This window comes from Mobula birostris, chromosome 23 (assembly GCF_030028105.1).
Source record: "Mobula birostris isolate sMobBir1 chromosome 23, sMobBir1.hap1, whole genome shotgun sequence".
NCBI lineage: Eukaryota > Metazoa > Chordata > Chondrichthyes > Myliobatiformes > Myliobatidae > Mobula > Mobula birostris.
Genome location: NC_092392.1, coordinates 63075231 through 63088516, shown reverse-complemented (window position 1 = coordinate 63088516; position 13286 = coordinate 63075231). Strand labels below are relative to the sequence as shown.

The following is a 13286-nucleotide window of genomic DNA, read 5'->3' as shown; positions in this document are numbered from 1 at the left end:
ACAAATAATTGTACTGATCCTACTCCCGTTCACCACTTTCACTCTTACTCTTTCTTGCTTCTTTTTATGATGCAGCTGTACAAAGTTTCGGTTAGGCCTCACTTGGAGCATTGTGTTGCCCCATTATTGGAAGGATGTGGAGGCTTTGGAAAAGTTACAGGTTCATCAAAATGTTGCCTGGATTAGAGATTTATGAGAGGGTGGGCAAAGAGTGTCAGCAGCTGAGGGGAGATCTGATAAAAATTTTTTATTACCATGAGAGGAGAAAATAGTAGATAGTCAGAGTCTTTTCTCCAGGGTAGAAATGTCCAATACTAGAAGATATTAGGTAGTAGATAGTCAGAGTTATTTTCCCAGGGTAGAAATATCCAATTCTAGAGGAGGTAATTTTAAGATGAGAAGGGGAAAGTTTAAAGGAAGTAGTCAGGTAATTTTATTTTTACACAAGAATGGTGGGTGCCTGGAATGCATTGCCAAATTTGACAGAAGTGTTTAAGAGGCTCTTAGACACACTACTGTGCAGAAACTGATGGGAAATGGATGCATGTAGGGAGAAGGGACTAGTATAAATTGCACAGGTATTGTGGGCTGAAGGGTTTGTTCCTATGCTGCTCTATATCTCACACTGCTCCCCCCTTACTCACTCTATCTTGTGTCTCTCCCTCCCCTGTTCTGTCTTCTGCTCCCTGTACTTTCACTTGAACTCCTATCCTCTGCCTCATTCACACTCCTCCGATCACGTCAAGTCAAGTTTATTGTCATTTCGACCATAAGCTGCTGGTACAGTACACAGTAAAAACAAAACAATGTTCCTCCAGGACCCTGGTGCTACATGAAACAACATAAAACTACACTAGACTATGTGAGACAACACAAGGCTACACTAGACAACGTAAAACAACATAAAAACTGCAGTAGACTACAGACCTGCACAGGACTACATAAAGTGCACAAACCAGTGCAGGGCAGTACAATAAATAATAAACAAGACAATAGACACAGTAGAGGACAAATTACAATATAATAATAAATGATGTAGATGTCAGTCTAGACTCTGGGTATTAAGGAGTCTGATGGCTTGGGGGAAGAAACTGTTACACAGTCTGGTCATGAGAACCTGAATGCTTCGGTACCCTTTGCCAGATGGCAGGAGGGAGAAGAGTTTGTGTGAGGGGTGCGTGGGGTCCTTCACAATGCTTTTTGCTTTACGGGTGCAGCGTGTGGTGTAAATGTCTGTAATGGCGGGAAGAAAGATCCGATGATCTTCTCAGCTGACCTCACTATCCGCTGCAGGGTCTTGCAATCTCAGATAGTGCAATTTCCGAACCATGCAGTGATGCAGCTGCTCAGGATGTTCTCAATACAACCTCTGTAGAATGTGATGAGGATGGGGGGTGGGAGATGGACTTTTCTCAGCCTTTGCAGAAGGTAGAGACGCTGCTGGGCTGCCTTTGCTGTGGAGCTGGTGTTGAGGGACCAGGTGAGATTCTCCACCAGGTGAACACTGGTGTTCTATGTTCTGTTTCCCCACTTTCCCTGGAGAGCTTTTATTACTATTGAAGATATGGGAGGGCCAGCAAGTTGGCCTAGAGGCAAGTGCCATTGGACTGGGTGTCCTGAGAGCCACAGATTTCAATCAGGGTGGAAGGGGTAGTACAAGAGGTCACTCATTGCCCCAGCAATCAGCCTTTCAGAACGGGTCAAGTAGAATTTTTTGCCCAGGACTCTGGACCAAGCCACTTGGAGACCTCACCACTGCCCGATGACTCTTGCTTTGCCCTGTGGGTTTCTTGGCCCTCGTGTACCGGGCCACAGGGCCTGATCCAACCACAATCACACACTGACACCTGCCTTGGTCAGTGCTGTATGTCAGCTTACCAGAGCTTGGCTGGCTTCCAGCTTTGCTAACAGATAGCTTGGGTACTGATCACACAGTAATTCGGGCTCTTGCTTCTGGACATTTTAAACCAAAGTGCTCTCTGTCCCATGCCTGTATAGAGAGACCAGTGTCTCTCGACAGATTACAGCAACTCATGGGATCTCTCTTCATATTCCTTTAACATCTCGCATACCCCCCCACTGCCTCCCCCAGTCCAGCCCCAATCTGGGAATTGTCAGTACTTCTCAAGCCGTGCCAGGATGATGTCCTGCGTCTGCTTGGCTGACGTGTGCGCCGAGAAGCTGATCTGGCAGATGGAGTACTTGTCGGGAGGCAATCGTCGGAGGAAGCTGTTTGTGATTGTTGTCTTCCCGGTGCCCGTGGCTCCCACAAACAGCAATGGCTTGTCACGTAGCAGCAGCTTCTCCAGGAAGTATGTCTGCATCACTGTTCCAGCTGTGTTTATGATGATTTTGTTAAGCTGCAAGTCAAGAGAGAAATGCACTAGCCTTGTGCTGATAAACTGTGCAGGTCTCGGGTAGGAAAGATGTTTAAATTATCCTGCCTCACGTCTAGGCAGTGTGTATCTGTGCCATTGATCACAGAGAGTATGAGCCTGGCCAGGGAGCCAGTGACAGTGGTGGGGAGTAAGTGAGTGGTCAGACCTTTCAGGGGTCAGCTCTTTGTGGTTGGGGAAGGTATGGACTGCAGCAGGGGCTGGGCTTGTGGGTCACGGCTCCAGCACCAGACACGGAGGTTAAACAGGGGGATGGGAGGCTGGAGAGAGAGAGGGCTGGGAAGAGGGGTACAGAGTGGGGTAGGGAAGTGTGGAGGAAAACTGTGCAGGGACAGGAGGGAGTCAGGGGGTTCTCACTCCCAGAATTTTGTACTGATGATGGGAAACACTGTTCCGAGCAAGAGGGGGATTTGGGAGAGGGAATGCTCAGTGAACCTGTACACCCAGTGTACAAGAGGAACGTGGCTCTGTGTTTTGGGAGATCTGGTCAAGGGTGGTTAGTCACAGAGCCAAGGGTGGATTCCCGGGAACCCAATGGGAATGCTGTGGATCTGAGGCAGGGACTTGGCAGCCATTGGCTAGTTTTCACTTGAACAGGAGGCTCACTGCTGCCAATGGTAGACGGATGCTGGCAGTGGACAGAGAAGTAGCCAATACAGGCAAGATGGCCTAATTGGACAGATAACCCGGCTTGAACACAGAATGAGCAAAGTCCCCATTATGGACAGGGTGCCCAGTGTGGACAGGCTGTGGATAGGGTGCCCAATGTGGACAGGGTGCCCAGTGGGGATAGGGTGGTCAGTGTGGACAGGGTGCCCAGTGTGGATAGGTTGTGGACAGGGTGCCCAGTGTGGATAGGGTGGTCAGTGTGGACAGGGTGCCCAGTGTGGACAGGGTGCCCAGTGTGGATAGGGTGCCCAGTGTGGATAGGTTGTGGACAGAGTGTCCAGTGTGGATAGGCTGTGGACAGAGTGTCCAGTGTGGATAGGGTGGTCAGTGTGGACAGGCGGTGGACAGGGTGCCCAGTGTGGATAGGCTGTGGGCAGGGTACCCAGTGTGGATAGGGTGGTCAGCATCCTGGTGAATCTCCCCTGCACCCTATCCTATCCAGACAGCATCCTGGTAAATCCCCCCTGCACCTTCTCTAATCCAGACAACATCCTGGTCAATTTCCCCGGCACCCTCTCTAATCCAGACAGCATCCTGGTGAATCTCCCTTGCACCCTCTCTAGTCCCGACAGCGTCCTATAAATCTCCCCTTGCACTATCTCTAGTCCAGACAGCATTCTGGTAAATTTCCCCTGCACCCTCATCAATCCAGACAGCATCCTGGTAAATCCCCCCTACACCCTCTCTGATCCAGGCAGCATCCTGGTGAATCTCTTCTGCACCCTCACTAGTCCAGACAGCATCCTGGTAAATTTCCTCTGCACCCTCTCTAGTGACTAGTGACTAGTGGTATCTCACAAGGATCTGTTCTGGGACCTCTACTTTTTCGTGATTTTTATTAACGACCTGGATGTGGGGGTAGAAGGGTGGGTTGGCAAGTTTGCAGATGACACAAAGGTTGGTGGTGTTGTGGATGGTGTAGAGGATTGTCGAAGATTGCAGAGAGACATTGATAGGATGCAGAAGTGGCAGATGGAGTTCAACACGGAGAAGTGTGAGGTGGTACACTTTGGAAGGACAAACTCCAAGGCAGAGTACAAAGTAAATGGCAGGATACTTGGTAGTGTGGAGGAGCAGAGGGATGTGGGGGTACATGTCCACAGATCCCTGAAAGTTGCCTGACAGATGGATAGGGTAGTTAAGAAAGCTTATGGGGTGTTAGCTTTCATAAGTCGAGGGATAAAGTTTAAGAGTCGCGAGGTAATGATGCAGCTCTATAAAACTCTGGTTAGGCCACACTTAGAGTACTGTGTCCAGTTCTGGTCACCTCACTATAGGAAGGATGTGGAAGCATTGGAAAGGGTACAGAGGAGATTTACCAGGATGCTGCCTGATTTAGAGAGTATGCATTATGATCAGAGATTAAGGGAGCTAGGGCTTTACTCTTTGGAGAGGAGGAAGATGACAGGAGACATGATAGAGGTGTACAAGATAATAAGAGGAATAGATAGAGTGGATAGCCAGCGCCTCTTCCCCAGGGCACCACTGCTCAATACAAGAGGACATGGCTTTAAGGTAAGGGGTGGGAAGATCAAGAGGGATATTAGAGGAAGGTTTTTTACTCAGAGAGTGGTTGGTGCGTGGAATGCACTGTCTGAGTCAATGGTGGAGGCAGATACACTAGTGAAGTTTAAGAGACTACCAGACAGGTATATGGAGGAATTTAAGGTGGGGGCTTATATGGGAGGCAGGGTTTGAGGGTCGGCATGACATTGTGGGCTGAAGGGCCTGTACTGTGCTGTACTATTCTATGTTCTATTTTAATCTCCCCTGAACCCTCTCTAATTCAGACAGTATCCTGGTAAATCTCCCCTGCACCCTCTCTAGTCCAGACAGCATACTGATGAAACTCACCTGCACCCCCTCTGGAGCCTCCACCTCCTTCCCATAATGAGGCAATCAGAGCCCCAAATGTGGCTAACGAGAATGATATTGGGAAGGAAAGCATAAACGTATGTGAAGCGTTTGATAGCTCCAGGCCTATACTTGCTAGAGTTTAGAAGAATGAGGAGGGATTTCATTGAAACCTATCAAATATTGCAAAGCCTAGATAGAATTGATGTGGAGAGCATGTTTCCTATAGCAGGAGAGTCTAGGACCGAAGGGCACAGCCTCAGGGTACATTTAGAACAGAGGATGAGGAGGAATGGTGAATCTGTCATAGGTGGCTGTGGAGGCCAAGTCATTGGGTACATTTAAAGCAAAGGTTAACAGGTTCTCGATTAGTAAGGGCCTCAAAGGTTATGGGGAGAAGGCGGGAGAATGGGATAGAGATGGATAATAAATCAGCCATGCTGGAATGGTGGAGCAGACGATGGGCCAAATGGCCTCACTCTGCTTCAATGTCTGATAGTCTAACCAGAGTTTTATAGAGCTGTGTCATTATCTCTCACCTCTTGAACTCAAACTCCCGACTAATGACAGACAACACACCATAGGTCTTCTTAACAAGATATCAACTTGCATGGCAACTTTGAAGAATCTATGGACGAGGACCCCAAGAACCCTCTGTTCCTCCACACTGCTAAAAATCCTACCATTAAGCTTGTATTTCTACCTTCAAATTCAAACTGCCAAAGAGGGTCACCTCAGACTTTTCTGGGTTGAACTCTGAATAGTTCTTGTATCTTTTTCGAGAATTAAAAAAATGGAAAGCACAAAGAATTGGAGACTTAAGAGAGCAGATTCTGCAACCTGTGTCAGAATCAAGTTGGTTATCACCGACGTAAGTTATGAAGTTTATTTTGTGGCAGCAACAGAGTGCAAGGCATAAAAATTACTGTAAGTTACAATAAAAAGTTAAAAAATAGTGCAAAAGAGGAATAGTTATTGTAATGTATTGTGTGAGTATTCGTAGTATCAGAGTGCGTATGATGTCAGGACATGGAAAAAGGGTTTAAAAAAAAAATGGAAGTCTGGTGAATAAAGGTTGGTTGTTCAATCTACATCGGTGTCCGAGTCACATAAAGATTACATGGTGTCAGAAGTGGGATTCCTGGTATCGTCGTTAGTGACAATGGTCCACAATATGCCAGTGGTGAGTTCAGAGGGTTCTCAGAAAGCTGGGAATTTCAACATGTTACTTCCAGTGCAGGGCACGCTCAGTCTAATGGACAAGCAGAGAGAACTGTACAAACTGTCAAGAACATGCTCAAGAAGGCACATAGCAGCAACGGTGACCCTTACATTGCTCTGCTTGAATACTGCAACACATGGATTGAGGGTGAGGGGTTCTCTCCTGCGCAGCTGTTGATGGGACGTCGTCTGAAGTCCAAACTGCCAACATCCACAACTCTACTGACTCCTGAAGGTAATGCTCAAGTACATGACAAGCAAAAGTACAAGCAAATAAAGCAAAAGAGCTTCTACGACAGACATACAATACAGTTGCCAGATCTACATACAGGTGAAAATGTCAGAATACAGAGAGGGGACACTTGGCAACCAGCTGTGGTTGTGACCAGACATCAGCAACCAAGATCCTTCATAGTTCGCACACCGGATGGAAGAGTCTACAGGAGGAACAGGAAGCATCTGCTGGAGACAGGCGAGAGGGAGTTTCCACGTACAGATGCACAGGACATTTCCACAGATACAGACATGGAAACAAACGACACCAAGAATGATGCAGACCCCAAAAACACAGAGGCCACTCGAGAGACTGACACGGATGAAGGACAAGCACAGTCACAGTTGTATCACACACGGTCTGGGAGACAAGTCAAACTTCCAGCTAGGTACAGAGACTAGACATATAGTTTGAGGCAAAGTCACACGTGTCATAAGTTCCAAGGTGTGAAACAAAAGGTTTATTAGTCTATGTTAGTAAAAGAAAATACACTGCTGTTAGTATTGTAAGATACAATGCAGAATACAGTACAAGAAGGTAAGTTTTTTTTTGGTTTCTGTCATGGTTGTTGCACTGTAAGAAGGGCAAACCTAGAGGCATTGTTTTGGTAATTCACAGTGTTGTAAAACAAATCTTGAGGAGGGGGATGTAATGTATTCATAGTATCAGAGTGCGCATGACGTCAGGACGTGGAAAAAGGGTTTTTAAAAAAAATGGAAGTCTGGTGAATAAAGGTTGGTTGTTCAATCTACACCGGTGTCCGAGTCACATAAATATTACAGTTATGTGCACAACAACCTCTCCTCATCTGGATCCACCTATCACACACTGTGCTCCTCCAACGGTTTGCTTATTTCTCCCTCACAATTTTCCCTTCGGAACTAGAGGTGATCTCTGAGTTACTGGGGAGACGCTTACCTTCCTAGAAAACAGTGAAATCATATTCTATGGAAGTACCAAAGGACCCAAACAATTGTTTTGCTTTGTTTATTTTTTTCACACAAATTTAGCGAGTGTGAATTTTATCTCATATCTCCAGTTTTTGAGCAGCGAATTCTGTAAGGGTGAATTTCTGTTCCTCGAACTGCTGTAACATGAGGGTCAATGGGACCCATCTTACTTCATTTGGAGATACCTACCTCAGTCCTGTGCTCAATGTCAACAGCAGTTACCAGGTCCTTCCATGTGCACCAAGATGAAAAGGTTTTCTTGAGGAAGACAAAGTCAAAAACACTCCCCTCTCTTGATATCTGTAAAGTTCTGGGAAATTTTATGTCTTTTGGTTTTGACTCCCAATCACAAAGCCTACTGAAAAAATTACTAAAGCTGCAAAAGAAAATATTTGATGCAATGTTAATTATTTCCTCAGCAGATTAAGAGTTATGTTACAGACATACAATATTTGTAAAACTGGGATGTGACATTAAATTGTCAGAACGTGGTGGTGGAATGCAGTGCATCCAGTGACAGTGTAGAAGCACGATTCCAGAGCCTCTGCATTCAGGCGGGGACAGGGCTTCCAGTGCAGAACATCAACCCCGACCACCAGCCTGAGCTCATATAACACTTCCATCTGATCACAGGAGGGCTGGTGAAAGAGGATGCTGAGAATACAATATCAATCACATCCTCTCCGTGAATATACACGGTTACCCCAACCGAGAATCATGGAAATGGTGGCTCCCTGATATTCTGACCATTATAGTGTCACAGAATCTTACAGCACGGAAAAGGCCCTTCAGCCCAACTCACCCATGCTAACTCATCTGAGCTGGTACTGCTTCACTTCACAGGATCTGTATCCCTGTAAACCTTTCATATCAACACATACAAAGTGCTGGAGGAGCTCAGCAGGCCAGGCAGCATCTATGGAAAAAAGTACAGTCAAAGTTTCGGGCCGAGACCCTTCGGCAGGATCTGCAGATTTTCTTTTGTTTGCGATTTGAAGCCTTTCATATCCATACATTTGCCCAAAACACTGTAATAGACCTTGCCTGGCACTGCCTTACCTTGTGAGGTTATAGTAATTACTGCCTTATCAGCCATGACTCCTTTTGATCATTCCTCTTTGACAGCAGCTTGGATAAATTGCTTCAAGGACTGTGGCTAAACCTTCTCAGGTCCAGGAACAGATTTGAAGGACTGTAGCCACTGCCACTTTTCAGAAGTGTATGTGAGCAGAGGGATCCCTGTGAGACTGAATGACGAACACATGGGAACAGGACAGACCCACTAAAGGGACTGCTGTTCACCAGAGAGGGGGGAGAGAGGGGGAGGGGAAGAGAGAGAGGGTGATGGAGAGAGGGGGAAAGAGGGTGATGGAGAGAGGGGAGAGAGGGTGATGGAGAGAGGGGAGAGAGGGTGATGGAGAGAGGGGAAGGGGAGAGAGGGGGAGGGTGAAGGATAGAGAAGAGAGGAGAGTGAGAGGGTAATGGAGGGGGGAGAGGAGAGGGGGAGGGGAGAAAGGGGAGGGGGACGGGGAGGGAGGGGGAGGAAAGAGAGGGGGAGGGAAGGGGAGCTTGGTTAGAGAAGAAGAAGATAGGAGGAGAGGCAGAGAATTTGAGAGGTTCAGGAGGGAAGTAAAGAGCTTCGGACATTGTCAGCTGAAGATACAGCATCAGAGCTTAAACTTGGGTAATTGGGAAGTTGAAATTGGAGGAGAGCTGCAGGTCTGAAGGAAGGGGGAATCACAAGGGGACAGGACATTAAACATAGAAATGTTGCTCATCAGAAAGTCTGTGTGAGGGGTAAGAACAGGAGTCACTGGGAGGGCAAAAGCTGGTGAGGGATGAACACAGGTTGAAGACTTTGGATGGCCTTAGACTTAGGAAGGTGGCCAGAAGTGAAATGTAAGTTTAGAGGTGGTACAGCGAGCTGAGGAATTAAGCAGCTAACGCAGAAAGAGCATGTGATGTTGGTGGAGATACCTGCTATTGGGAACAGCATGTGGTCCACAGCTCATGATATTTTAGATGCCAGGAGAGTGAACGGGAGTGCGATTGGGAAGTGGAGTTTATAGTGTCACAGTACAAGCTTCAATGGTTGCATTAGTAATGTCCTGTCTTTGTTTGCACTTCTTGTCCATGATTGCTCCTAAATGGCTCAGTGTTAACAGACAGGAACATTATGTGGTCACACAAATGCAACGTTTCCTGTGCAGTTCTGCAGAGCCTTATTATAGCTCTGTTCAAAGTAAATTATGCTGAGGCTGGTAACCAGTAATCCAGTCACAGGATTAACATCAGACAGAGTCACAGGAGACCACAGACACTGGAACCAGGAGCAATGCAGAAACTGCTGAAGCGATTCAGGAGGAAAGGCAGCATCTGTGGAAGGAAATGGACAGCCGACATTTCAGGGCATGACCTGCTGTCCGACCTGCCAGTTTCCTTCTAGGATTATTATCAACCCGGCCGAGGTCACAAAGCCAGCCCCGACCTGACAACACCGACTTGGAGCTCAGGGGCACCACTTGGCAGCTGAGGGTAAATGAACAATGTCTCCCCCCACATGTATCACCTGTGCTTCGATAAAGGGTCGAGAAGGCCACCAATGGACCAGGTTATGGAGAAGAAGGCATAAGCAACGAGTGCACTGGTGACTTCCTGTGGCGCTTTCTGCACCGCAGCTGAGCAACTTTTCTCCTCCGTGGCCTTGAAGGCGTGAGAAATCGCCTCCTCCTTGTCATCAGAGAAGCTGGAATGCAAGACACCATTAGTGAAACCTTCAGCGGCCCATGCTGCGGGGAGCACGATGACCCAGTAGTTCAACAATGCAGAGGGGTCTAGGCAGGTCAGGTTCAAAATCCTCCCTCCACCCTCACCTGGAAGAAACATATCTGCAGAAAGCACATCATTTTACACGTCTGATCACTGCTCCTTGATGTACAATTAAATAGAATTTTGAAGGCTGTGAGTGGAACAGCTCAGGATTTTCAGAGCGAAGGCATTTTACTACTCGAGGCAAAGAGAGGTAAGACTGCGCAGGTGCATGACGTCAGTCAGTAGAGCTGGAAAAGGTTAAAAAGAAGACCACCATATCCAGCTACCCTATATCTACTCTTACCTGTCTTTTACTCTTCATATACTTGAAAAGGCTTTTAGTATCCTCTTTGATATTATTTGCTAGCTTCCTTTCATAGTTAATCTTTTCACTCTTAATGACCTTCTTAGTTTCCTTTTGTAAGCTTTTAAAAACTTCCCAATCCTCTGTCTTCCCACTAATTTTTGCTTCCTTGTATGCCCTCTCCTTTGCTTTAACTTTGGCTTTGACTGCTAAGGGTTCCTTCACCTCAATCTCTCTAATCACCTCCAGTTCATTACACAATACTCAATCCAGTACAGCCGATCCCCTAGTGGGCTCAACAACCAGCTTTTCTAAAAAGCCATCTCGCAGACATTTTACAAATTCTCTCTCTTGAGATCCAGTGCCGACCTGATTTTCCCAATCCACTCGCACGTTAAAATCCCCCACAATTATCATAACACTGCCTTTCTGACAAGCCTTTTCTATTTCCAGTTGTAATTTGGAGTCCACATCACTGCAGCTGTTTGGAGGCCTGTATATAACTGCCATCAGGGTCCTTTTACCCCTGCGATTTCTTAGCTCAACCCATAAAGATTCTGCACCTTCCGATCCTCTATCACCTCTTTCTAATGATTTAATATCATTTCTTACCAATAAAGCCACGCCTCTCCCTCTGCCTACCTTCCTATCCTTCCGATACACCGTGTATCCTTGGACGTTCAGCTCCCAGAGACATGCATCCTTTAGCCACGTCTCAATGATGGTCACAATATCATACTTGCCAATGTGTAGCTGTACGACAAGATCATCCACCTTATTCCTTATGCTGTGTGCAATTAAGTACAACACCTTAAGACCAGTATTTGGTACTTCTCGCTTTGATTTCACTGCAACTTTATTGCACTTTAACTCATCCCAATGGTTACAAATTTGCCCCATCACCTGCCTGTCTTTCCTGACATCTTTACTGCTCACTATCTTAGATTTATTTCTGTTTTCCCCTTCCTCTACTCTGTCATTCCGGTTCCCATCCCCCTGCCAAATTAGTTTAAACCCTCCCTAACAGCTCTGTTAAACTTTCCCGCCAGGATATTGGTCCCCCTTGGGTTCAGGTGTAACCTGTCCTTTTTGAACAGGTCATACTTCCCCCAGAAGAGATCCTAATTTTCCAAGAATCTGAAGCCCTGCCCCCTGCACCAGTCTCTCAGCCACACATTCATCTGCCTGATCCGACTATTCTTGCCCTCGCTAGCATGTGGCACAGGTAGCAATCCCGTGATTACTACCCTGGAGGTCCTGCTTCTCAGCCTCCTTCCTAACTCCTGGAAATCTCTGTTCAGGACCTCCTCCTTTGTCCTGTCTATGTCATTGGTACCAACATGTACCATGACAACTGGCTGCTCACCCTCCCCCTTCAGAATATTCAGTACCCGATCTGAGACATCCTTTACCCTGGCACCTGGGATGCAACACACCATACGGGTATCTCTATCAGGCTCACAGAATCTCCTGTCCGTTCCCTTGACTATGGAATCCCCTACGACTACCGCATTCCTTTTCTCCCTCCTTCTCTCCTGCACAACAGCGCCAGGCTCAGTGCCAGAGACCCGGTCACCGTGGGCATCCCCTGTCAGGTCATCCCCCTCAACATCATCCAGAACAAGATATTTGTTGCTGAGGGGGACAGCCACAGGTGTGCTCTCCACTATCCGGGCATTTCCCTTCCCTCTCCTGACAGTCACCCAGTTTTCTGACCCCTGTAGCCCAGGGATGACTACCTCCCTGTAGCTCCTGTCTATCACCTCTTCACTTTCCCTGATAAGCAGTAGGTCATCAAGCTGCAGCTCCAGATCCCTAACACAGTCTCTGAGGAGCTGCATCTCGGTGCACCTGGCACAGATGTGGCCATCAGGGAGGCTGGAGGTCTCCCAGGATTCCCACATCTGACACCCTGAACAAAGCACTAACCCTGCAGGCACGCTACCTAATTCTACAGGAATGAAACAAGAAAAATAAGTCCACTCACCCACTTACCTCGCCAAGCAGATGAACTTTTTAAACCGTTAGCTTGTACCATTAGCTGTGAGAGCCCTGCTGTTCCTGTCTGTCCAGGCCGATTCGCGAAGGGGAGAGGGGAGAAAAAAAGAGAGTTGGAGCTTCGCTGTCGCCTCTTCCCGTTTACTGCCGAAGTCTTATGGATATTTCGGAAATTAAAATCTCCCACCACGACAAATGTTATTATTACACTTTTCTAGGATCTGTTTCCCTATCTGCTCCTCGATATCCCTGTTACTGTTGGACGGTCTATAAAAAACATCCAGTAGAGTTATTGACACTTTCCTGTTCCTAACCTCCACCAACAGAGACTCCGTAGACAATCCATCCATGACGTCCACCTTTTCTGCAGCCGTGACACTATGTCTGATCAACAGTGCCACACCCCCACCTTTTTTCTCCCCCCTTCCTGTCCTTTCTGAAACATCTAAAACCCAGCACTTGAAGTAACCATTCCTGTCCCTGAGCCATCCAAGTCTCTGTAATGGCCACCACATCCACGCTCTAAGCTCATCCGCTTTGTTCACAATACACCTTGCGTTAAAATAGACACATCTCAAACCATCATTCTGAGTGCATCCCTTCTCTATCACCTGCCTATCCTGCCTCACACACTGTCTCCAAGCTTTCTCTACTTGTGAGCCAAATTCCTCTTCCCCAGTCTCTTCAGTTCGGTTCCCACCCCCCAACAATTCCAGTTTAAACTCTCCCCAGTAGCCTTAGCAAACCTCCCTGCAAGGATATTGGTCCCCCTGGGATTCAAGTGCAACCCGTCCTTTTTGTATGGGTCA

The 13286-nt window shown here is 47.2% G+C and overlaps 1 protein-coding gene across 1 annotated transcript in view; it reads right to left on the bottom strand.

Moving 5' to 3' along the window:
- Positions 1 to 13286, bottom strand: part of LOC140186818 (dynein axonemal heavy chain 3-like) — a 428385-nt gene that overhangs the window by 184040 nt on the left and 231059 nt on the right. Inside the window, 3 exon segments of the mRNA XM_072241409.1 lie at positions 2122 to 2360; positions 7554 to 7674; positions 9934 to 10110. Of these exon segments, the coding sequence (XP_072097510.1) occupies positions 2122 to 2360; positions 7554 to 7674; positions 9934 to 10110 (537 nt within the window).